This window comes from Cupressus sempervirens, chromosome 6 (genome assembly GCF_028749045.1).
Source record: "Cupressus sempervirens isolate cs-2001-9-10 chromosome 6, ASM2874904v1, whole genome shotgun sequence".
Classification (NCBI taxonomy): domain Eukaryota; kingdom Viridiplantae; phylum Streptophyta; class Pinopsida; order Cupressales; family Cupressaceae; genus Cupressus; species Cupressus sempervirens.
In genome coordinates this window covers 49,293,730-49,321,705 of record NC_143123.1, presented here as the reverse complement: position 1 = coordinate 49,321,705, position 27,976 = coordinate 49,293,730, and the positions used below count along the sequence as shown (strand labels likewise).

The 27,976-nt window shown below is 33.9% G+C and overlaps 1 protein-coding gene across 1 annotated transcript; it reads left to right on the top strand.

Annotated features, from left to right (window-relative positions):
- Nucleotides 1-11,103: 11,103 nt before the first annotated feature.
- On the top strand, nucleotides 11,104-14,265 carry LOC149551070 (arabinogalactan protein 41-like). The gene is made up of 2 exons (XM_089786651.1): nucleotides 11,104-11,358; nucleotides 13,977-14,265. Exons 1-2 carry the CDS (start codon nucleotides 11,256-11,258, stop codon nucleotides 14,078-14,080), a joined length of 207 nt encoding a protein of 68 aa, XP_089642777.1. The 5' UTR covers nucleotides 11,104-11,255; the 3' UTR covers nucleotides 14,081-14,265.
- Nucleotides 14,266-27,976: the final 13,711 nt, after the last annotated feature.

Here is a 27,976-nt window from a genome sequence, read left to right as displayed (position 1 = left end):
CTAGACTTAGAGAGTACTTGTGATTATGTGATTTGATATCTTGTTTGGGACTTGAGACTATCTCCTCAGTACGGTGGGAGTGGACCATTTAGGTTCCACGTGGTCGGGTGGTAGTGCTTTTTCACTCTTACCATTTGAGATTTGTTCGTAGTCACCATGGCTAGAGCTTCTTGGGATGCTTGTTTATCATGATTAGATGATGTTATTTACTTATGTATTTCCTTATATTGATGATTAGTATGTTAGATTTATTTATTATTATGTTGTAGTATGTTTAGTAGTGACATCCCTAATACTATAGTATCAACAATCTTATCGATGACTTGGGATGTTATGCGTGGGGGATGGCTAGGGCCCACGATGGTTTGATGATGCTATTGATGGTTGGGAGGAACCACACACTTAGATTAGTTGTGTTTTATGATAGATGGATAGTTGTATTTCATGTTGGATGCTTATATCTTTTATGATGGATGGATGGATGTATCATGTATGGTATATGGTTTCATTTATTTTACTATACTTTGTATCATGGATTCTTGGAGGATGATGTATCTTTGTTTCTACTTATGTATATTCTTTTAGCCTTTTATACCTTGTGACATGTACAGTGGATAATTGAGCATTCCGAATTAATTTGCCAAGAGGCATTCAGAACAAATATATATTAAATGGACATTGGACTTTCTTATTATTCTTTCATGTGGATGTGGTAGTTGTTAGATTTAGAATTAATTAAATTTAAATGTGACTCAATGTCATGGGATCCTTAAGGAATGTAACCTGTTATGTATGTTTACAGTTGATTGTATGTTATTGCTTCCGCTACTATTGTGTTGATGTGTACGTTTACTTTCTTACTTTAAAAAAAAAAAAATGTTTGACAAACTTAGTAAAACTTTAGGTTAATTCTTTTGGATCCCTTGGTGGGGCATTACAGAATCAATATAAGCTTTCCCTTCTCATCTAATGGTGGTAATTTTGCTCGAGGCACAACTTTCTGACAGATGGCTTTCTTAAGCCTTGACACATGAAACACATTATGCACCCGACTGTCCTCTAGAAGCTCAATCTCGTAAGCAACCTCGCCCACCTTGTGAATCACTCTATAGGGGCCATAAAACCTAGGCTTCAACTTCTCTGCTTCACTTTTCTTGAGTGATGACTGTCTATGTGGTTGTAGCCTCAAGTAAACCATATCCCCAACCTCAAAAATGTGCTCTATCCGGTGTTGGTCAACATACAATTTCTGTTAATTTTGGGCTTGTTGTATATTCTCCTTGAGCACTCTCAAAATATCCTGAATATCCTGTAATAAGTGCTTTGTTTTGGGCACTCTACTATCCCCCAAAACCAGATCCATGAAACTAGGTGCTTCATAATTGTATAGTGCCATGGATGGAGTCATCTTGATGGACATATGATAAATGGTGTTATAATAGTGCTCTCCCATATGTAGCCATTTGACCCAAGCCCTCTGTTGTGCAGTCACATAGTTCCTCAAATATCCTTCCACCCATTTATTCACAATCTCTGTTTGCCCATCTGTCTATGGATGATAACTAGTGCTAGGTGTAAGATCTGTACCACACAACCTAAACAATTCCTACCAAAAAGTACTCATAAATTTACTATCTCAATCACTGACAATAAAACTAGGTAGCCCATGTAACTTGAATATCTTTTTGAAGAAAAGATCAGCCACCTATATTGTTGTGTAAGTGGATGGAATAACAAAGAAGTGAGCATACTTCGTCAACCAGTCAACAATCACATAGATGCAATCTTTCCCTTGTACTCGTGGTATCCTGGTGATGAAGTCCATAGAAATACATTTCCATTTCCTATCCAGAATGGGCAAAGGTTGTAACAACCTTGCAAGATATGTGTGCTCTCCCTTATTCTACTGACAAATTGCACGATCCCTAACATGCTTCTGAACATCATCCTTGAGCTCTTTCCATGTGAACCACTCATGGATGTCCACTGTAGGTGCATCATGAAATGCCTTCAGTATTACCTCCCTAAAATATGATGAAGGAATCAAATATATCCTACTCTGAAACTTAATCAATCTGTCCATCACCACATAACGATCATCATGTATGGTGCCTACAATTACTCCAGAAGCCCAAGTGTCCCTCACATACTCTTCTGTGATCTTATTTCTCCAATCTCCTGTAATCTCAACTAGAGCACAAATATGAGGTCTCTTGGATAAAGCATCTGCCACCACATTCTTCTTACCTTTGACAAACTCAATGTCAAAGTCATAGACCTGTAACTTTGTAATCCACTTCTATTGTTTATTATTCAAATCACATTGGCTCATGAAGTATTTGATGTTGTTGTGATCGGTTTTGATAATAAACTTTCTCCCAACTAGGTAGGACCGAAACTTAGCCAATGCATGCATTATAGACAACATCTCTCGATCATAGATGGAATAGCTCCTCTCCACTCCACAGAGCTTCCTGCTCTAAAAAATAATGGGATGCTTCTCCTACATCAAGACCTCCCCAATCCCATCTCCTGATGCATCAGAATGAAGCTCAAATGGCTTTGTGAAATCTGGTAGAGCTAGTACCAAACATGATGACATCACCTTCTTGAAATGATCAAAGCTTCTCTAAGTTGCCTCTATCTATGTGAAGGCCCCTTTCCTGGTAAGGTCTATTAAGGGTGCAACGATATGTAAAAATCCCTTAACAAATCTCCTGTAAAATCCATAGAGACCAAGGAATCCCTTAAGCTGTGTAAGATTCATAGGAATAGGCCAATCAATAATAGCCCTAATCTTTTCAGGATCTACCCAAACTCCATTTGCGTTGATGATATGCCCAAGGTATAGTAGCTCAGTCATCCCAAACTCACACTTAGATTCCTTGGCATACAATGACTCTTTCTCCAAAGTGGACAACACCATCTCAAGATGTTGTAAATGCCCCTCCCAAGTCTTACTAAAGACTAAAATGTCATCAAAGAAAATCAAGACAAATCTCTTAAGCTGCTCCCTGAATACCTGATTCATGCAACTCTAGAATGTAGCAGTGGCATTGGTTAGCCCAAATGGCATAACCAAAAAATTGAAGTGGCCATAGTGACACCGAAAAATTGTCTTCTCAATGCCATCCTCCCTCATCCTGATATGATGATACCTTGACCGTAGATCAATCTTTGTAAAAAATCATGTACCATGTAACTCATCAATCAACTCATCTATTCATGGGATGAGATATCTGTTCTTAATGGTCTTCTTATTTAATGCCCTATAATCGATGCACATGCGCATAATCCCATCCTTCTTCTTTACCAACACTACTGTTGAAGCAAAGGAGCTCTTACTAGGCCTAATATACCCTATTTCCAACAACTCCTTAAGTGCCTTCTTTATCTCATCTTTATGTTTCTTAGGATGACAATATGGAGTAATCATGACTAGTTTGGCTCCCTCCTCAAGCTCAATAACATGTTCTATCCCCCTATCAGGAGGAACCCCATGCGAAATCTTGCCAAAAACCTTAGTGTGCCTATCAAGTATCTTCTGGATATATGGTGGATGACTCTTCACCTATGGCTCTTGTGAAGTTGGCATAGTGAAACATTCTACTGCCCACTCTATGTTATTATGCCGAAAAAGTTTCTGCATTCTCCTTAGGGAAACTACTCTGCAACTCCCATTTGAAAGTCCTCTAAGTACAACAGTTCTTCCCTCATGCTGAAACCTCATCTCTAATTTTGCTAGGTTAAGTGTGAACTCTTCTAGTGAGGCCATCCATATCATGCCGAGGATGACATCATGTCTACCACATAGAACTCATCCTCCAACTCATAGCCATCTCCAAACCTGATGTGAAGATTAGATATCTTCTGAGTACATAATAGTTTGTCACCATGAGCTACCATGACTCTAAATCTGGTGTGATCCTTGGTCTATAGACCTCTCTTAGCTACCAATTGTGCATCTATAAAATTATGTGTAGCCCCAGGTTTAATGAGTGAGATCACTTTTTTCCCTTGGATAGTACCTTTGACCTTAAATGTGATTACCTTATGAGCCCCCGTTAATCGTGCTAATGACTTCTCATCCTCAGGAATGTTGCTCTCCTCTGTAGTGCTATCCTCATCTGAATCAGAGTGTTGATCCTCCCTCTTTGACTGTGACTCTTCTACTGAGAAATACTCCATTTGATTTTCCTTAGCCTTGAGAGGACACTTATGAGATAAATCCCAAGGCTCTCTGCAATGAAAACATAACTTCTTCTTTCTTAATCATTCAAGGTGTCATTATCCAACTTATCTCTTTTTGGCTGAGCATCCTTGTGAAGAGTTTGTTTGTCCTTCTCCTTGTCCTTTTTCATATAATAATCCCTGTGCTAAAATCTGCTCCTTAATGAAGAAGGTGCTAAATCATGAGCCTTTTTAGTGGCCTTCTACAACGTAGCTAGGTCATGCCCCTTGACCCAACCTTGCAAGGGTTTTGAGAGTCCATCCATAAACAACACTACCAACCTCCTCTCTAAATATCTATAACCAACACATCTAACCTCTAAAACTCACTAATATACTTCTCAACTAATCCCCACTGCTTGAGTTGTGCCAACTTCTTATACTATAATTCGAGATCCCTGGTATCAAATCTCTGTATGAGCTTCTCAGCGAATGCCTCGTAAGATGTGATCTGATAATGCCCGAAGGTTACCATGCCATGGTACCATCACTCATGTGTCGGTCCATCCAAGTGAATAGCCGCATACTTTATTGCATCCTCTTCAGGCATAGGATTTAGTTGCAAGTATGTATTCATCTTCTGCACCCAAGTTCATGCGATCATCTTCCTTGAAGCATCATAATAAGGTAAAGAAAGTTTCCCAACTTTCTTTTTCAGCTCAAGGTTTTGACTTCTTCATCTTGATTTGGGTATGTGTCTCATCCTCAAGTCCAAGTAATCTTTAAGAGAAATGTCTGCCTAAAACTCTGGTCCACTGGCCTCCCAATCCCTCCTGAACTAATCTTGTAACTCTGTAATCTAAGGTTCATTAATCAGCTGAACTGGATCTCTAGGTGGGAAGGTGGGTAGAAGAGGTCTCAAGCTGGCCGTTCGAGCTGGGTATGCAACATGTCTAAAGTTATTAGCCTCATTCCCATTGTTGTCATGTCCATTATTACCATTAATGTTGCCTTGACCTCCATTATCATTGCCCCTATTATTGTTGTTTCCATTGTTGGCATCACCTAAATTAATATTGATGCCCATCTGTCTAGCCATTAGCTGCAACATCATAACCATTTGCCTATTCTGCTCTTGAAATGTATCCAGTAACCTGGACATTACATTTTCTTGATTTGAACCGATATTCCTATCATCTTGGTCACCCATACTGCTATCTTGTTCAAAGAATATCTCCTCTGTATTTGTATGATTTGATTGTATGTCCCTTTGCACGGATGAACTACCTTGTTTGTTCTACAAGTCTGAACTCCTACTTTGTCTTGCTCTGGTATTGCGAAAACTATAAAGCCCTTGTCACATGCTCAAACATAGATGTTGAAGATCTCCACAGGATGGTAGGACTTATAGCTTTGGTACCACTGTAATGAATATCCTAGAAACGACTCTGATGCCACTGTAATGGGGCATCTACCAGTTATAACTTCATGAAACACTTTGCAAGTAAGCTCTGATACCACTGTAATGAATACCCTAGAAATGACTCTGATACCACTGTAATGGGCACCCTGGAAATGCCCAAGAACTAAACCAACTGCTGAAATAATAATAGTTCTCAAAATGATAAAATCAGTACATAACAATGTATTCCAAAGGCTAAACCCCAAGGGAATGACGTCTAGAATGTTACAAGAGAGGATGAACATCCTCTAATGCCAAGAAAGACATGTGACTCACACATCCAAGCTCTTATCAAATGCAATTCACAATCATCCGATGCTAAACAATGGGACTCTCACCCCTATTTATCCTTTTCCTTCACCCTTCTAGAAGGAATTAAAACATTCATTAATTGCATTTACTGGAGGCTTCCCCCTTCCAATAATTAATACATTCTCTAGAAACTCCTCCTTGGCAATACAATAATTAATTGTGCTTTTAGAAAATTAAATTACTAGAGGTTTCCCCCTTTCCAATAATTAATACACACTCTAGAAGCTTCTCCCTTATAATACAATAATTAATTAAATATAAAGTCACCTTTTAATTTTTAATTTATTTAATGACTTCATAAGAAATTAATTTAATTTCTTCTTATGCTCCACTTAGCCTTTGGAGAATGTGAAGGCTAAAAGATGGGGTCATTACATCTCGAGTAAGATAGATGAAAGAGGAATAAAAATGGTTCATAGGATTGTATTTCATATGCTATTTAGAAATGTGAAATTGAGGTACAAAATAGGAGAGGCTAATATGATGAAGAATGAAAGACAAGAGTGCATAAATTCTTGAAGTTTCCACAATTTGTAATGATTAATATGTTTTATTTTTTATTACATTGTATAGATTTTTTATTGTTATTAAATTTCCTTTCCGATTTGAGATGACTTGTTGATAGAAGCAGTTGAAACACTTCATTAGTGAGGCTATTACCAAGGTTTAAACCCCTATTGGGCCATTATGCTTGCATATCTTGTGCCTACACTAAGTGATTGTACTTGTGCGATTGAATTTGTGGAATGTTTGATAATTCAATAGCTTTACAACTTTAAAAAATAAATTCAAATTTGTGATGCTTCCACAATCTAGGATAGAAATTTCATTTTTATAGTAATTCATTATTTTAATTATTTTCCATTCAACATGCTACCATATTTTTTTTGTTACCTCTACGAGATATCCCCAACTATGCCCTACCTATCCTTACAAGCACTAGCTATGGGGCCAAATATTTGCATTGACCCCACTAACACATTCCCATGCTCCTTCTATGCTATAACCATGCTCATTTGGTGGTTTTCGTGCAATTGTCCAATCTGATACCTGTACCTACAATCTCTGAGATGTCGAGTCTAGTCCTAAATAAATTTATGATATTTTTGTTTTATCTAAAATATTCTTTTATTTTAAATGATTTCTGAAAAAAAGTAAATAATTTTTTCGTAAACATAAAATAAAAGAAGAATTTAGATAGAATAAAAATAGTAGATTGGACAAGACAATTCACTAAAAGTATGAGTCAAATTAGATAGTTGCACTGTTCGAAACCATCATATGCACATGACTATAGAAATGAGCTAATGAAGCTAATACAAATATTCAACCTAATGACCATAGCCAATCCATCCTAGCAAGGTGTGCTAAGGTCAGATTTATCCTCTTGAAATGTACACAATCATCTCCAAACCACCTTATTATTACTAAAATTTGCAAATAACAAATATTATTTTTTAAAACATAATTTACTAGAGCAAAATCATACTTAAAAAAAGTTTCAAACCATTTGAAAGGAGCTTGATACCCACTCGTTTCAACGTTCTCCATGTTGCAATTCAAATAAAAAGGACAATCTGACATCATTTTCCACATGCAATGTCGCCTCTAGACATGTTCCCTTCTATCACGTCTCCATCACACATTGTTTTTTAAATTTTCAAAACAAATTTTAAAAAGTGATTTCTTCTTGAATTGCTTACGTACCCTAAACTGTATTAACTACCATCCAATTTGAATACAAGATTATTTAATATATTTGTAAGTACTTCATTTCTGGAAAACATTAATTGAAAACCCAACTAATTCAAATAAACAAATTAAAATATAAATGAAATATAAGATTAATTTTTTTTAAACTTAACATACAACAAAATATCAATTAGAGACAAATCAAAATGATAATTATGCAAAAATTAATTAATAATAGAAAAAGATTAATTAAAGATCTGAATTTTTTAAATTATAAATTAAAGTATTAATTAATTACAAATTTAATTAATAAAATAAATAAATAAGATAAATATTAATTTATTCTTTGAAATAAGATTTAAGAAAATTAGTATTGAAATGTTGTGATAACAAAGTTAAATTGTGAGCCGATTTGGGTTGACTCTAGGCAAGCTTAATAAATAATAATAATTGAACACAATACATAAGTTTAAGATTAAAAATTTAATAGTTAGAAAATAGTGAGTTGAGGTAAGTTAATAATAGTTTAAGAATAAAAATTTAATATGAGCCAATCAAACTAAGTAAAATATTTTTTATTATTTTAAAAATTAAGATTTGAGATATAAACATTAGAAAAAATCAAAGGATTAACTTAATTATAAAAATACTTACATTTCATTGGTTGAAGTAGGAAAAACTAATCACTCGTTATGCAACAATAACAAGTGATTACAATAGTATGTGCATACCACAAATACAATAATCATTAATCTGACTTCGCATTAAAAGGGAAAAAAAAGTTTTTCTTAATTTTCATGTTTTTTTTTCGGCTAAGCCTTTAGATTGTATTTTATTAAAGAAAAGATATTTAACAATTCTTCTTTGAAAAAATAAAAATATTAATTAAATACAAAATCAACTAAAAATAAATAAAATAAAATATCAATTTAAAACCAAAAAAAATATTAAAGACCTAACTAAATCATAAAATATTACTTATACAAAATCAATTTAAAAGTAATAGTAGGCAAAGCAAGACCAAATTATTTGAAATAATCAAATTTAAAAAATTAGTTAATCCAGATTGGAGCATTAGTTTTGTAGGCTTACGTGCCAAGTGGCAGCCATGCAAAACATTTACTAAAAACAAATGTATACATCCAAAACCTTTGATATGATATGATATGATAGATTTTAATGACGTCCACGAGACTAAAGTAGTCTATGGGACCCATGTAATCGCCCTGCTGAGTCAGGAGCCAAACTAGTCAGTTGCAAAGTTTTGGTTAACTTGTCTCTTCTTCTCTGAATTTTGATAATCAAATCCGCTGTTCTCTTCACTTGATCTTCCTCAAATAAATAGTTGAAGTCCTTGTTCTGCAGAATTTTTGTATAATCAGATCTGATGTCGTTGTAAGCCAAGCATTCCATGACAAAGTGTTGCTCTGTCTCCACTGTTCCCATATTGCAGAATAAACATGTTCTGTCTGCCCACTCTTCCTTTGGAACTTGCCATCTACCAGTTTCACATCGCAGCTGATGTGAACTAGTTCTAATTTGTGCCATCAACATTTTTGCTTTCCATTTAATAGGTGCCCTTATATAGGCCTTTTCATCATGACTAGAAGTGGGATTAAATTCTTTAATGTAATAAGATTTTTTTCGCCCTATGTGTCTTGTCCACAGAATATTGCGAAATTTTTCATTGACAAATTTTTTTATTTCTTTAATGTTATCCAGGCAAGTTTGGATGTTGATATCCCATTTTTGCATCCATTTGTCATTTTGTTTCATCCATGTGCTTTTCTTCCGCACAAGTTTTTCCTCTATTACCAACTTGGGCCAACGATGTGTTTCCAGACCTTGGGTTTTCTTTAAATAGCTTAGCATTCAGATCAATGCGACAACTTCTAATAGAAAGGAACCCACCTCCGCCAAAAGGATTTCATACGGAACTGTGTTCTTGACTTTAAGATTGCATGTAATAAAGTGTTTTTGAATTCTTTCTACTTGCTGCCATTTCTGTTTGGACATACTACTGCCCCATACTTCACATCCGTATAGAATAACCGGAGTGACCAGCAAACCAAACAGAGTTTTCATGGTCGTCCAATCCCATAATTCTGCGTTCCTGCACTTGTTTTGTAAAGAGTATAACGCCTCCCAGCCCCCTTGGATCCTTTTCGATCTACAAGTATCCCAGTTGAGTTTGTTATGAAAATCGATGCCCAAATATTTGTACTCTTTCACAATCTCAAGGGGGCTATTTTCAAACAGAAACTTGTCTTGTATGCCCCTATTCTTCTTTAGTGAGAAGATCATAATTTTGGTTTTGCCAGTATTAACTTGCATTCCTACATAATGACAAAAAATTTCTAGTGCTTTCAAGTGCTCTTTCAAACCTTTAGTTGTTCTAGCAAGAATTATGAGATCATCTACATATAAGAGCAATCTTATCATGAAGTGGGCCAGCTGCACCCCCTCACCATTGGTCTTGTTTATCCACTCTTCTAACTTGTCAATATAGAGCCCGAATAGTGTTGGAGAAAGCGGACACCCTTGCTTGACCCCGATGTTGCTGTCAAAATCTTCTGATATCCCTTCTGTCGTTCTGATTTTAGCTTTGACCTGCTCATATAATCTGTAAACCGCTGACCTAAGTTCTTTAGGGACATCCAACTCTACCATTCTATCCCATAGTTTATTACGTGGCACTGTGTTGAAAGCTTTTTTAAAGTCCACAAAACAACAAAAAGCCTCATTCCCCGGAGTGTCCCAAACTTTCTCTATCAAATGCCTGAGAGTGATGCTGTGATCTATAGTAGAGTGTTTCGGTCTAAAGCCTGCTTGCCCTTTTGCACGTTTGCCTTCTGTTTTAGCCCAGTTGCTGATTTTTTGTTCTACCAAACTACCAAATAACTTGCCAAATATTGGATTGATCATGATGGTTCGGTAATTAGAAAGATTGTTTGTATCTCCACTTTTGTGGAGTGGAATCACCACACTTGTAGTCCATTTTACAGGGAAACCTTCTCTATTGACACTGTTGAAAATCTTAGTGATGTGTGGTGTGAGGATTTCAGCACCCCATTTTAATTATAAAATTAGAAAAATTAGAATTCTATTGTTTTTATAGAGATTTTTAGCTGTAAATTACAGAGAATTTATTAATATAATCCGAATCTTCTATGGCGCTCTCTAAGCCGTCCGATCGAGAAAGACGTTGAAACACTGTCCGTTGGAATTCTAAATATTCTCCGCCGAGTTGTCTGACAGCGAAAAATAATAAAAATAAAAATTATTGGGGGCAGCAGCCAATAGGAAGCGTCCCACATGGGCAGGCGCGCATGTCGGGGCCGCAAAAGGCTGCTGCCATGTGCTCTGCCAGCCGTCGGTCACATTTGCGATGCAACCGGTTTGGGAGGTAACCGGCATGCACTGACAGTTGATTTTGTTTTAAGATGATTGGCGGTATTCCGGAATTTACGAAAAAAGCGGTTTTGGTGGGATTATATGGGGAAGCGCCTAGGGGTGTATTTATCGTATTGTTGGGAAGCTTCGGTGCAACAGGAAGGAAGGAAATAAGGAAGGAAAGGAGGATTTTTTTCCTGTCTGTTAGGGTGATTTGCTAACAGACATGGCATCCTCCATGGCGTTTACTATTATCGTGCTGCTGGTTGCTTTGGTTCTTGTGCCTTTGACTAGTGCTGTGGCTCCTGCTCCTGCTCCTGAGAGTGATGGTAAGATCTTGTGCATCTGGCCTTTTTTAGGAAATGTAGGATAATTGTTGAAGACTTTCTGTTTTTGTTTTGATTGATGAGATTTTTCGGCTCCTGGGTTGGATTTGGATACGGGAAGCTGTGGACATTTGCATTGAGTTTGAAGATTTGATGGTATTTTCAGTTTTGAGAAATGTATGATAACGGTTGTGAAATATGGAGGTTTTGGTTTTATTGATGAGATTTGTGGGCTCCTGAGTTGGACTTGGATATGAGAAGTTGAGGTCATTTGTACCGAATTTAAAGATTTGATGGAATTCTCGTTTTTGAAAAATATATGGTGATAGTTGTGAATTATGTGTTTTTTTAGTTTGAATGATGGGATTTGTGGGCTCCTGGGTTGGATTTGGATACTGGAAGTTGCGGGTATTTGCATTGAGTTTGAAGATTTGAAGGTATTTTCATTTTTGAGAAATGTATGATAGCGGTTGCAGATTTTGTGTTTTTGGTTTGATTGATGGGGTTTCTTGGCTCCTGGGTTGGATTTGGATATGGGGTTTCTTGGCTCCTCTCCTTCGTAAGAAAGTGCATTTTCGTAGCTGTATAGACGTTGCCGAAGTTGTGGGCATTTGGGTGGAGTTTGGAGATTTCATGGCTTTTCATTTTTGAAAAAGTTATGATAGTGGTTGTGAATTATGTGCTTTTGATTTGATTGGTGGGATTTGTGGGCTCCTGGGTTGGATTTGGATAACGACAGTTTTGGGGATTTTCATTGAGTGTAAATATTTGATGGTGTTTTCATTTTTGAGAAATGTATGATAATGGTTGCAACTTGTGTGCTTTTGGCTTGATTGGTGGGATTTGTGGGCTACTGGGTTAGATTTGGATGATGGTGGTTGTAGGCATTTGCATTGAGTTAAAGATTTGATGACTTTTTCTTTTTTGAAAAATGTATGACAATGGTTGCAAATCGTGAGTTTTTGGTTTGATTGCTGGGATTTGTGGTCTCCTGGGTTGGATTTGGATAATTGCAGTTCTGGGCATTTGCATTGAGTTCAAAGATTTAGTAGGCGTTCTGTAGAAGTCTTTTTTTTTGGTTTAGGTCATTTTTGCCTGACGCAATGATTTTGTTGGATTGGTGTTTATATGGTTTGGTAAAAATGATATTGGGGTGTATCGTTCTGGGTGATAAGTGGTTGGGATCGTGTATGAAATGACTTTGGTGGGATCTGTGAAATGCCTGACTTGGGATAAAGTGATGGGATTTGTGGGATCCTCTGCTGGATTTAACTAATGGCGGTTATGTGCTTTTGCATTAAGTTCAAAGATATGTATGAATTTGTTTTAAGAGTAGTTTTTTTGAGGGTCATTTTGGTTTGAAGTAACGATCGTGGAATTTGTGGGTTTTTAGGTTTCAGAAAATTATATACGGGAGGGCAATGGTATTTTTATTGATTATGCAGATCAAATTTGGGATCATGTCTGAAATGAGTTTGGTGAGATGGATATTTCTTAATTTTTTAATTGTAAGAGAGTAGATTTCAGCACGAAAAGTTTATTGCATTAAAAACATCTTTCATTTGATAGCCCGATGTTATGTTTGTGCATTTGGCTCAAGGTATGGGATTTGTGAAAATATGGTAAGGTTGACATTATATCATTTGTGGGCTTTAGGACAAAGCTGAAATGATGCTATTCCTCACAAAGTTGAGAGAATTTGAGGTAATATTTTGTGGGGATTTGTGGATGTTGGTGAGGATGATGATACGTTGTTTGATTATCTGGAGATTATATCTGCAGAAATGTGAATCAATTGACTGGTGAAATAGACATCCCTAAATTTTCAACATTTAACAGAAGAGTGTCAGCATGAACTTCTTACATTGCACAGCCACAAAAAGCAACATTTCATTTGGTAGCATGATGTGATGTATGAGCATTTGGCTGAAATTATAGAATTTGCTAAAATATGGATATGGATGAGGTCTATATTATGTTATTTGCTGCGGGCACTCGATCAAAAGCTTAGATTATGTGTTCCGTTGTTTGATTATTTGGCTGAAGCTGAAATTATGTGAATTTGTGGGTTTAAAGATTGAAGTTGTAGATCTTCTGGGATTAATTAAAGATAATTTAATATAATGGAATTTGTGACCATTTGGCTGGATTTGATAGCGTTTTGGTTGGATTTATGGACATTTGACATGTTAAGATGACGCATATTGTGGGAATTGTCCAAGTTTTGTTGACATTTGTCCAAGCGCAAGGTAAATATGGTTTGTGAGCATTCGGCATTTTTGATTAGTTAAAATTCTGCATGTCTTGTGAAAATGCTAGGTTTTCTGGACAATGGAACTCGGCGAGATTTGTAAGATAATGGGAATTTGTATTGAGTTTGAAGGTTTGATGGCAGTTTATATTAGTTTAGATAACGGGTGATCTGTAAGATATCTTAGTTTGGGACGTTTTGGGCATCTGCATTTTGCATTGAGTTGGAAGGTTTGATGACATTTATGTTTAATTAATGGGGATTTGTATCTATGTTAAGATAACGCAACTTAAGTGGATTTTAACTGTTTGTTGGATCTCTATGTTTTAATCTAATGGAATGGGTGATTTCTTTGGCGTGTATGTTGCAGGCACTGCTATCGATCAGGGTATAGCTTATGTTTTAATGTTTGTGGCGTTGCTATTGACATATCTGATTCATCCGATGGATGCATTCCCATACACTCTGTTTTGAAGGGGAAGGGGAATTGCCATCTGTATTATAGAACCTGCAGCATTTGTTTCTTCATTGGGCACAGGAGTGGGTGGTTTTTCTTTTGTGGGGTCTGCAATTCATACATTTACCATTGGTGCAGATTGATTTACATCATTTTGTGTAATGTAGATGCTTCCAATTTAAGAGGATTTCCGTTTTTGTAATATTCTTTTTGGCAAATATTGAGCGACCCACGCTCCATCTTCTTCCTTTTGGAGGTTGTATTTTGCAGGCAACATCACATTCTTTGTTCTTCTGTTTGTTTAAGCATTTGTTCTGCATGGCTGTAACCTTATCTGCTATTTTTAGATTCAATATATTGCATGTTAATAATCAAGACTTTTACTAAGATTTTTTTTTCAAAACTTTTAAATATGAATTTAATGAGGAATATTCTACTCCTCTCTGTCTGCTGTTGTCTTATTATGGGAACCGTTGTGCCTTCTCTTATTTAATTTTGTATTTCCTAATTACGTCCTATCTTAATTCAAGTTTCCGTCTACTTTTCAAGCGATTGTATTTTCCATGATGGTGTTGGTCTTTAATTCTTTCCCACTGAATGCTTTGTGGTTGTTGATTGTTTCTTACAAGTTGTTTCGAATATGCAATTTCTTAGTTCCTATTTGTTCATTGTTATCATTCCTTCTCTATCCTTCTCCTGACCACGTTGATTGGTTACAAATAGTCTGATCTCCTTCTCATTGTTTTGTGTCGCTTGGCCCGTCACGTGTATTGCTAACTGGGGTTAGTTTTTAATCCTTCTCTATATTCTATCTTTTCTTCCTTCCGAATTGTGCTCGGTCTGAAACTCCTCTGGTGATGTCGGGTGTTGGTGGCAACAACTCTCTTCTTCGTCAATACCTTGTGTACGATTGAATATGCCGTTGAAAGAATTAAGTTCTCCATTTTCTTCCCGGGTCTGCCCTATCCATTTGGCCTGCTTACCTTCTTATATTTCCCATTGTTGGAAGCCGTGACTTTCAAACAATGAAGAGTTGTCTTCTCTAATTTTTAATTATTCTCTAATGGAGGGTTACGATATATAATTTATTTGGGCAGCAACCATAATCGATACTTTACTAGTTTATTCCCCCAACGTCCTTCATATTAATATTGTATAATGTTTTTGAATGGGAGAATGGGAAAAGACAGTGATTAAAAGATGTTAATGTCACCAAATTATGAGTGAAGGAGAATGTCGACATCCTTATCAATATGGTTGATGGATTTTGGCCAATACTATTATTAATAATATTTCAGTTCATTACTTAACCTCACTTTCATATGCTAGTTCCATTGTGTATGGAAAGCATAGGGATAGTATGAATTTTGTAACATATTGGATCTTAATAAGTTATTAGTTTATCATAATGTACTAATTATAATATATTATTTTTAGTTATTAAATGGTGATACAAAATTTATCAATATTGTATAATCAATATACTTAATTATATTATATTGTATTCACATTATGACTATCATCAATTATTTAGTATTATATTGTATTAATTTGATCTTTTAAAATATATTTATAATGTATTGTGTTGTAATATTTATTTATTTATTTTAATTTAATAGTATTTATTAAATTCAATGTACAAATGGGGGATATCACAGTTTGCCCTTCTCAAAATTGCTTGTCCTCGAGCAATCCAATATTCTCTCCTTGTGATTTGGTAAATGCACCTCACTATAGTCCTACAAAAACAATTTCAATTTTGAGATTAGATCGTAATAAATTTAAAAAATTGCAAGATTTGATTTAAATTACTAAGATCAATTTAAAGAAAGAACTTATCTTGATGTATTGGAGCCTTTCTTTGTCACTTGCTCTATGTTGTCTCTTGATGAACTTATCTTGATGTATTGGAGCCTTTCTTTGTCCCTTGCTCTATGATGACTCTTGATGAATGTATCTTAGGAGAGACTTTACCTCACCTTGGGCCTTTGTGGGTATCCATTTAGGACTATCCATCTCTATTCAATCCTTAGGAGAGACTTTATCTCATCTTAGGGTCTTTATGGATATATTCTTTTCTCTTTAGTGGGGTGTCTTAACAATTCTTCCATAATCACAATGTAGTAGGGTGTGCTACTAGCAATTCTCCCTTTACTATCACTATGATAGGGTGCCCTCAACGGTTCTCCGTCAACTAATTTTGCAATAGGGTGCTCTAGCGATTCTCCCTTGATTATAGAGCAATAGGTGTCCTTACCACAGTTCTCTCTAACATACTATTGCAATAGGGTGCCCTAGCTATTCTCCCTAATTTCACTCTTAGGAAGGTGCTAACAATAGGGTGTCATTAGCAATTCTCTTGTTAATTGTCACTCCTTCCCTTTTATTTAAATTGAATATCAAGGTTCTATTAATAATCAAAAAAATATGCACATATATGTATTGTTTGATATTACATTTCTTGATTAGAGTATGACTAAAGTTGAACTTCCTCGAAGCTTTAGTGATTCTCTATTTTGATATCCTCTCTTGATCACCGCTTACACTTCTGTGATGAAGTCTCTTCATTATTTATTTCGTGCGTTTTTTAATTTTTATTTTATGGAGTTGACTTTTCTTGTCACACTTATTATGTCCAGGTTCCCAAGGGCCTCTGCATCTAAAACATATGCCTTTCTTCAATGTGTCTTCTTTTTGTTTTTGGGCTTCCTTACTTAGGCATTGGTGCCCTTTGCTCCATTTCACTTTGCAGAAATACCATTCTTTCCCTTGCGAGTATTCATTTCTATGCTCTATCTTTGTCGAGAAATTCTTAGATCTTTCTTTTGATGAATTAGATTCCACTTTTCTAGCCTTTTGAATGGCTTCTTCCACCGTTTGAGGTTCTAATGGGTTAACTATATTTTTGATAGAATCCTTTAGGCCTTCAACAAATAAGTATGTAAGCCTCTTTTGGGATAAATGGAGGACCATAATTGCAAGTTTTTGGAACTCATTAGAGAATTCTTCCACTATTTTGTATTGCTTTAAATGAGTTAGTTCTTTGAAGTACCCGTTTGATTAGTTTTTGGGAGAATTCTTGATATGAGTTTATGTTTTGATGTCCTAAGGAGAGAAGCCCATTGTGCCATCATTCATGTGCCGTTACTTCTAAGTGGAGTATAGCAAATTGGAGTGCATCTTCCTTCATCATTGGGCTAAGAGTAAAATACGTGTTTAATTTTTGGAGCCATGCATGGGTTGTTATTTTCCTGTTCCCTCAAAATTTGGAAGCATTATCTTGTTCACCTTATGTTTAAGCTCTTTGTTTGGTTGTCTTCCTGCTCTTTTAGGGCCCTCATGCTTTTGTCTCTCACAAAATTTTGCAAATGTTATGAGTTCCCTAATTTCGGGTTCAAGGTTTGCATAGGCTCTTGCATTCTCCATTGTGCTATTGATAGATTAGTTTATTCCCTCCTCTTCCCTTTGAGTTTCTTCTCTAGGTAAGAAGGGAGGTCTTAGAATTCTAGATGATGATGATTCGTTAATATCTGGTTCATTTGAACTCATATTTTTCCCATGTGAAGAGTTATTCCTTAGGTTATTAATGGAGTTCCCCATGTTTTGTAATGCTTGCAGGAGGGCTTGATTTAACTTCTCCATTTGATTCAATATAGTTTGGTTGGTCTGGTGGGTTTTCTCCATATATGTTCTCACTTCGTTTGCTAAGTCATTCATTGTAGTTTTATTTGTCCTTCTCTCGTAAGTTTCCATAAGCCTTCACTCACAGGATGGTAGGATTATACTCTAATCCCACTGTAATGTCCCCTATAGTGCCTTAAGAATAACTTTAAGGATAGAAGACTTTTCTCTATTGAACTATCGAGGATATGAAATAAGAACCAATCTATTGATTCAAACTACAATATCTTATGGCCTTCTTACTCAAGGAAGCATGTGGAATGCACTTGTGATTACTCACTGATATATATTTATAAAAGGATGGAGGATTGCTGTGATATGACATTGAATGTATAGGATATGTCTTATTCTTATGACCAATGATTATCTTTCATATGTTCTCTAAATATATGTATAAAATCAAAGGGCGATCCTTGATGATGTTATGACTGGAATGGAAACTACTCAATTGTAACTTAGATAATACTGCTAATTATATCCACTTGTTAATGATACATGTTTGCAAAAAACTCCTTTTGTTGGGATTGTTAAGTTGTATGTATGATGTACTAGTCAAACGTTTTCCTCTACTCCTCTTTGTTTGATGTTGTCTTATTATGTGAACCGTTGTGCCTTCTCTTATTTAATTTTCTATTTCCTTATTATGTCTTATCTTAATTCAAGTTTCCCTCTACCTTTCAAGCGATTGTATTTTCCACGATGGTGTTGGTCTTTAATTCTTTCCCATTGAATGCTTTGTGGTCGTTGATTGTTTCTTACAAGTTGTTTCGAATACGCAATTTCTTGGTTCCTATTTTTTCACTTTTATTGTTCCTTCTCTATCCTTCTCCCGACCACGTTGATTGGTTACAAATAGTTTGATCTCCTTCTCATTGTTTTGTGTCACTTGGCCCGTCATGTGTATCACTGACTGGGGTTAGTTTGTAATCCTTCTCTATATTCGTTCTTTTCTTCCTTCCGAATTGTGCTTAGTCTGAAACTCCTGTGGTGATGTTGGGTGTTGGTGGCAACAACTCTCTTGTCTGTCAATACCTTGTATACAATCGAATATGCCATTGAAAGAATTAAGTTCTCCATTTTCTTTAGTTTGAGACTTGCTATTCAGTCCAGAGTTAGTAAGGGTATGGGCTCCCTGGTTTGTTGGAGAGACAATGCTTTAGGCATCATTTTCAGGATATTTCATCCAAGTTGTCCCTTTTTGACTCCTTGGTTCGTCCAACAGTCCTCTATGGTTATGTGGTTTGGGGACCTTCTCTTATTGCTTTTGATTGGGCTTCTATTGAGCGGGTCTAGACACTGTTGTTGCATCGTATCATTAGGTGTCACAGATTCACCCCTCATAGCATTGTTTTAGTGGAGTTTGGTGCTCATCCTCTCAAACTTGTTATTTTTGACTTGATTTGGTTTTTTCATCAGCTTCGTGGTTTTATGGAGACAGGTGCTGACCAACATAGATACTCTTTTTTGGCATATTGTTCTTCGGTGGAGATTATGAGATCTGACACTTCTGCTAGATCAAGATGTTGGTACGCTCAAGCCACCTCTTTGTTGGGTTTGATTGGGATTGAGATTGATCATCTTCCTCCCTATCAGTTTTTGCTGGATGCCCCGACTCATCTTCTTCTCTCTCGTTAGGAGTTGAATGAGCATGTCAGATAGGATATCTATAGGCAGTATATTACCACTACTTGGTGTCATCCCCTGGGTGGTTTGCGACCTAAGATGGCCTTCTATGTTGAGCATTTTCTTGTTATTCAGGATGGTATTGTTGTTCGCCCTGCCTATCTTTACCGGCGTTGGAATCATGCATTATGGTTCTCTTTGGGCTCTTTTAGGGTTGGTTCTCATCGTCTCAAGGCTCAGACTGATCATCATATGGATCGGCTGATCGATTATGCCAATTATGCAATCTGATGGAGGTTGAGACTGAGGACTCACTTCATATTTCGTTGTCCTCATTACTATGAGATCAGAAGGGAGATTCTATTGCCTTTTCAGAGATTGTTCTTCTCTCTCGATGTTCTTTAGTTATATTGATCAACGATGTTTAGCACTTTATCTTCAGGAGGCCACCCATCTTCGAGAGAATACCTAGCAGTCCTTTCATTAGAGGCCGACTTCTGATCAACTCATTACCACCTTTTTCTCTCCCTTGTCTCCTCCGTGGGGTTTGAAAAGGCCTTCCACTACTTCACATTCCAGATTTGTCAGACATTGTACCAGTCTCTACAGGCGACATCAGTCCTATAGGGGTTCTTCACGACATCCAAAGACTATGGATTGTCCATGGATGTACCTCTTTATTATGGATTTCTTTGTGACAATGAAGGACCCTTAGTCCTTACCTTGTCTTTCTTTCTTCTTGTTGCTTTGTTCCTTTTCACTCACCGTTTGGTGCCTTTGCTTGGTTGGCTCTTCTATTTGTATGCTTAGTCCCATAAACCATTTTGGTTTTTCGTGGACATTAATAATTTTATCTTATCTTATCTTATCTTGGGTTTGCCCTATCCATTTTGCCTCCTTACCTTCTTATATTTCCCACTGTTGGAAGTGACCTGTCAAACAACAAAGAGTTGTCTTCTCCAATTTTTTATTATTTTCTACTGGAGGGTTACGATATATAATTTGTTTGGGCATCAACCTTAATCAATACTTTAATAGTTTATTGCTCCAACATCCTTCATATTAATATTATATAATGGTTTTGAATGAGAAAAGGCAGTGATTAAAAGATGTTGATGTCACCAAATTATGAGCAAAGGAGAATGTCGACATCCTTATTAATAGGGTTGATAGATTTTGGCCAATACTATTATTAATAATATTTCAGTTCATTACTTAACCTCACTCTCATACGCCTAGTTCCATTGTCTATGGAAACCATAGGGATAGTATGAATTTTGTAACATATTGGATCTTAATAAGTTATTAATTTATCATAATGTAATAATTATAATATATTATTTTTTAGTTATTAAATGGTGATACAAAATTTATCAATATTGTATAATGGATATACTCAATTATATTATATTATATTCACATAATGACTATTATCAATTATATAGTATTATATTGTATTAATTTGATCTCTTAAAATATATTTAATAATAGATTGTGTTATAATATTTATTTTAATTTAATAGTATTTATTAAATTCAACTTAAAAATGGGGGATATCAATTTTTTTTACTAGTTTCTCCAGGGGATTAAAGAATTGGTTAAGGGCATGGTACTTAGAAGTCTTACTCATTTTTTCCCATTTCCTCCCCTCCATGGCCAGGTTTGTGGCTTTCAAGATGACCTCTTCATTGACCTCGAACGTTAAGCCTCCCATTGTAACCTTCCTGTTATTCTAGGATGAAACAGATTGCTTCAAAATGTTCTCATCATGCCACCATACATGTGTTCCATGGACTACAACAACCCCCCTTCCTCACTTACAAACATGGCCTTCGCATTGTTCCTAAAGGCATTGTCAATCCTATTAGGCTCAATGTAGAGCTTATTGCTGCCCATAGTCTCCAGCTTAAAGAGCTCAAAGAAATGCTAAAATTGATTTTTTTGTAGAATAGCACAAATGAGTTTCAAAAAGCTTTTTTGAATGTGATCATAATGTACTTAGCATGCACATTCTACACATGTTACACACATTATATAATATATGCAAGAATAATTTTTTTTATTTCATGACTAAATAACGCGAGGAGTTTTCTTCTCCTTAAAAATCCTACCAAGATATTGATTGAAGGTACTACAATTTTCATGAGCTATTGGTTTGCTTGAGGGTACTCCAATTTTTATGAGCTATTGGTTTGTTTGAGGGTACTACAATTTTTATGAGCTATTGGTTTTATTTTCAACTATGCATTGAATGCTTCAAAATAATTTTGGAATAAAAATTAATAATCTAAATAAAATACCCATCACCTTGTGGGATTTTTCTAAGATGCCAATTTGGTTTAGAATCCTCTACCAACCCACTTCATTTGTGGAGGAAGTGAGTCACAGACACTTGGAGATTTTCTAATGGTGAATGCTCGATATTCTTCACTCTACCTATGCTTGTGTTTTGATAGATACTGATGCTTCCAAGGGGTTATTAGTGAAGATTAAACTTATGATCCAACCTTTGGACTATGAGGGGACCATACAATTAGAGCCTCAGAGGATAAATCAAAATCCATTCCATGAGCCACTCAATTAGAACCATTAAAACCTACATCAGACCCTTAGAAAATCTACAAGTGTTTGTGATCCACTTCCTCTAGAAGGTGCATGTGGCCACCAAATGTGATAAAGAGAGTGAATGTGAAGAAACCCTCTTCATGGTGAAGAGGTGCCTCTTCTCAACATTACACAATTTTTAAGAGCTCTTCTCAAGTGGTTGAGAAATATCTTTTTGTCAGTGGTTAATAAGAGTCTGATGTAGGTTTTAATGGTTCTAATCTAGTGGCTTATGGAATGGATTTTGATTTATCCTTCGAGGCTCTAGTTGTATGGTTCCTTTTGGATAGTTGTGTTTTTGATGAGGTTCCAAATAATTTTGTTGGTCATGTTCGTGTTGCACCTATATTGTTGAGGGTGCTTGCTAGTGAGTCTAATGGTGTTGTCGTAGTGGTTGTTGTTTGTAGGGTTATGTTTGGCCCTAGTTCACTTGGTGCTTGAGGCGTGCTGATCTCTGTAAAGGTGATGGGATATGTGTGTTGGATTTACTGACTTGGTATGATGTGGCTGCTAAAGTTGAAGAAGACTCGATTTTGGTTGAAGGTAAACGGTAAACACCCTAAGAGGTTTTCACCTTCCTTTGATATGGCCCTTCATTCCTATAAGAAGCTTGCCAAAGGGAAATCTTAATGTGTCCCTCCTGTTAAGCCGATAGGCTTATATGTGGGAGCTTTGCTCCTGGATTTTACAATTTATTACCAAAAAAATGTCAGCCCCAATCGTAAAATATTATTTCTGACTATTTTGAATTATTTTTCAAACTATTTTAATCTTTTAAAATTCTTTCTATTCCTATTTATTACTATACTCTTAGTTTTTTTAAAAAAAAAATTAATTAATTTTTAGACAATAATTTATTTTTTTAGAAATTTCTAAAACATCAAAAAATTAGATTTCAAAAAATCTTAGGTGAATCCCAATCTCGTATTTCTCTTTGTACTAATAATTTTATCTCAGAATCCATTCCAACTTAGGGATAAAGCAGCTTGAGTCATGGCTAGATCAATGATTCTCCTTCTTCTACTACTTGCTAGATTATTTCTTTTATCTATTGGATGAGGTTAAAATAAATGATCTTTGTCAAAGTTTTTTTTCAAATATTTTTGAAAATAAATGTCATTTTAAAGCTCTTTTTCTCAGGAAATTATTTTGATGAAATGGCCATATCATTGCATGTAGGGCTTTTTCTCAAGGAATTGTTTTTCTTTCATATCATGCTTTTTTTTTTTGGAAAGATGAAAGATGAGGAACTTTATAGACCATAAAATGATAAAATGTGTTACCTATTTTTGTTTTAATATGTTCGTACAATTCATAAATTCATCATCCCGCATACCATTACAAATGTTGATAAAAAAAGTGCAACTGAAAATGGTTCCTTGGATTTGGTAAAAGCTTATTTTTGGTTGGGAGATTTTACAAAATGTTATTTGGCTTATAAAATGTGAACAATGATTTTGTTTTATTGTTTTGAAATCTATATAATTTATTATTTATTAAGGTAAGGATGTCTATTTTTCAATCAATAATAGTAGATATTTGTATATTATTTATTTCACTATCTTTAAAATTATTTTAAAGAAAAAAATTGTCTTATAAAGGATAATTGATTTTTCTTTTTACATCATTGGCTTAATGGTTTTTATCTGATTTCTCGTCTATTTATTATTTAGTACATTTAAAAAATAAAAATACTACACTAATTGAAGTTTTCTAATTGATTTTGATCTATATAATTTTTTCTATATAAAAACAATTTTAAAACAAAACTAATAATCATATAGGAGATGCTAAGTAAGATTTTAATTAGGTTTTAATATTTTAATATTCATACTATATTTAATAGTGCTCCTTTTGGTAATCAAATGAAATTCAATTTAGTTTACAATTTTAAATAAAATTAGCTTCTATTGTTTTGTATGTAATCTTTGGTAAACTATATAATTTTTAGTGGAATCAATAGAAAATGAGTTTCAATTTTAGGTAGAGTATAATTTGACTCAAACAAAATTTAAATAGGTTCTTATTAGTACTTGTGGTAAGGCAATACTATTGTATTGACTTGTTTCCTATTATTTTTATTTTTATTTTGATCAATCATGTAAATTTATTATTATTTTTAAAGAAATAAACACAAGTCTATCAAAAATGAATAATTTAAGTTATTAATTATCTATTTTAAAAAAATTATTTAGCTATATTATTGGTTGAAATGATTATCCCTTATAGGGACGCTTTTTAAGGAACCATTCAATAAGAAAGTTTTTGTCTAAATAGAAGCTTCCCATTTTCTCAAGTTTACTTTAATAATAGTTTTGTACATGGAAACTTTACTTTACACAAATCTAACAACACCAATAGAAAGGCTGAATATTTTTTTAATCTTTACTATTTAGACTAAAAGATAAAAACAAGTCAAAAAAAATAGAAGAAATAATATGTCCAAAATAAATTGAAAAATAAATGTGAACTAAGTTTATTTTCTTACAATCAAGTTACACTTTGTGAATATACATTTCATGACTCATAAATAATTCCTATTAAAAAGAAAAATTAAAATATCCATTTTCTTAATACATTTAAGATTATTTTTCATAATGATTGAATAAATTAATAAAATTATTATTGATTAATTATTAAAAAAAAATGAACAATAAGAATAATATTACACATATTCTACCATACTTAATTTTAAAAGATAAGTAACACATTGCATCATACTAAAAAAATACTTTTTATCAACAAAATCAAAATTTATGAATGTATGACAAACCACACGTGTATTTCTTTTTATAGTAATTAAATATTAGAATTTAAATAATAAATCTAGTATTTTTGTTACAATATTATGTCTTTATAATAATTTGAAAAAAAATCTAAATTAATTCTAATTGATTAAATCGATATTGGTTCAAGTAAAAAATAAACATCTTGAAATAAATTCTATATTATTAAAAATAAGTACCTTACAAAGAATTATCATACAAAATAGTCTAAACATTTTACTAAGATAAATGTTGGATAAAAATTAGATTAAAAGAAGGTTTACACAATTCATTTATTACATTGTTTAAATTTCATGTATTTTTTAAATGTTAAGTTCCACAAAAGTTTAATAATAAGGTACCATTTCTCCATTGCTATACAATATTTTAAAGGTAAATATTAGTTTAGGTTTTCCTTTTCTACTTTGATATTAGTATTGAATTTATCAATATTAGTGTATAAAATCTATAAGATTAAAATTAAGCATTTTTTAGAAATGTTCTAATTCTCATTTTATTTCTTTAGTAAAACATAAATATTTAAAAATAAATAATTTTTTAAAATATTATATAAAAAATAATTAAGTTTTTTAAAAAAAGTTTTAGAATTGATATTTTTCACAATTAAAAATTAAAAATTATTTTTAGCAATTGTTTAAAAATAAAATATTTGAACAAAGTCAATAATTAAATTCAAAGAAGTAAAATTTAATATTGTATAAACTAATAATTAAACTATAATAATGAAAAAAAGATTGTATATCAAGATTTATAATAATAAAATTCTTTCACGATTAATTAATAGATTTATTAAAAAATAATTAAATGTGAGATACCAAAAATAAAGCTTATTTTACAAATTAATTAATTAAATAATTATTTTTTATAAATATAAATTTAATCAAATGATTTATAATTAGGAACATTTCTCTTTTTTTCGATAAATTGGAAAACTTGACTTTTAATGAAATGTTAGTTGAGATTGCCTTGAAATAATTTTGTATACTATTTGAGTTCCTTTTATTTATAGAATTTTCTTCTATAGTATATATAAATTAGGCAAAATTTGTAGTAATCATTTTATTTATATAAGACAAATTATATCATCTCTATTGGCTCATCATTGTATGCACAAAAGTATGCAACTGCTAGTATAATGTATGTTCTAGGTTGAGAGATCGAGGGAACCTATAATCAAGGCCCTCAAGGATAGTTTGACCAAAATAACATAAGTTGTGCTATTATTTACAATTTTACCAACTTATATAAATATAAGACTTGCCAATATAAACTTTGGTATCTTGGTTATAGGCTCTTCATCAGATGGTTTATCTTATGTGACCTTGGCTTCCCTAGCTCCCAGTCTCAATTATTTGACCATGTCATCATCACTAATAGCATCTTGATACTTTCTCAAAATCTTTGTCTTCACCCTTTTGCTAGATTATTTGGGTTGTGCTTTCTCCTCTGGACTTGCTTTCTTTGATGTAGAGGCTTTCTTTAGTGTGGTCTTGACAAGGGCAATGCATGGTGTAGCAATATCAATATCAACATCTACATTCCCATATTTTGTTGCCTTCTTTTCCTCTCTTCTCTTCTTTGTCCCTCTTCCCTCAATTTTTGAATAGGCATACCAAACTCTTGACCAATTTCTCAAATTTTATTTCTATCTTTCTTCCTTTAGTTGGTCTATACAATTCTAAGTTCATGCTAAGATTCTTTTCTTTATATGTCTCAAACCTTTCCTTATTAGTATCCATAGGATTTTTCAAAATCTCCTCTACATAAGCTTCACGAAGTAAGGGATCTACTTCATATCCCATAGGCATTTTCACTGAGGTTATAGGGTCATTGCTTCCATCATGTAACCATTGATGATAACCATAAAGTAAATACTATCCTCATGCTTCTCAATTATTTCCCTCATAACTCTATATCTCATGTGCATTTTTTATTAAAAACTTTTGAAAGCTCTCTAGAGTGTACTCCTTGATTGTCTATTAAGCTTGTAATAAAAATCTCTAATATGAACCAAAAAAAGCTTATAATTTTTCCATTGCATATTCCCAATATGAGGAAAGAGGTTCATAAAATAAAAGAACATACATACCACCAAAGGTATGTACTTGAATATTTGCTTCCTATACTTCTTGATATTTCCCAAATTCTCCAAAAGTTATTTACATAATACTTTAGATTCAAAACCTTGATGCAAAAATATGACACACAATCTAATCTAGAATATGCATCTCTCTAATATCACAATTAGCATTTTCTTTCACCATATTGTAGCCACCATAGATAATTGTGCTTGAAACAGAGTTCTCTTTGCTACAATAGAAAACTTGTAACCCAAAACCATTGATGCAAACTTGACATATGGCTATAGGATGTCATTGATAGTCACAATTCACTTGTACCAATAGGAACTTGTCAATTCTGTGACCAAATCTTTCTTTACAGACTTTAGTGAAGGCCCCTCACTGATAGCACTAAAGCCACTAATTGCTTCCAATTCCTCCTTAGTGGTCTTGTAATATTTGTCAAGCCAAAATAACTAATGATGCATTTTACAAACAACATTATTGTATCCAGTTTGGTTCATCAACAAGAAATAGATGAATTGATAATTTTTGTTTTTCTCAAACTATGTACCCATCATTTGATTTTAATCCCATAGACAACTCCATGTATTACTCATCAATTGCAATATCACCTAACTTTTCTAGATTGTAATATCCTCAACATGCTGAATACTATAAGGGACTAATGAAAAAGCACCATTCAGATCATCTTCTAACAATTTGTATGGGCATCTCAATGACATCAACAATAACTAGAGTATCCATTTTGGAAAATTGAAATTGTAGAGATACACATAAAAATACCTTTCACACTGAATCAACTTGAACAATCACTTTGTCACTTCAATCTTAGTGAAATTTTCTTGTAGAGCTCTTCTTTGATATCTTGAGTGCAAAGTGAAAAATAAAAGTTACAAAATTTCCCCCTTTCTTGTATTACCCTTACCTAACTTTTTGACGTCATTACTTCTTTGAGACCTAAATACTTTCCAAACACCTTGCTCGCTGCTTTCTAAATAACTAATGTCCTACAACCTTAATAATCTGATTCACTAATCTCTTAACATATACTATGAAAAGTAACAAGCATGAACATAGAGCAAGTAGACACGACGCTGGCTAATCTTAGACAAATTGTACTAAACACTTTTTATTA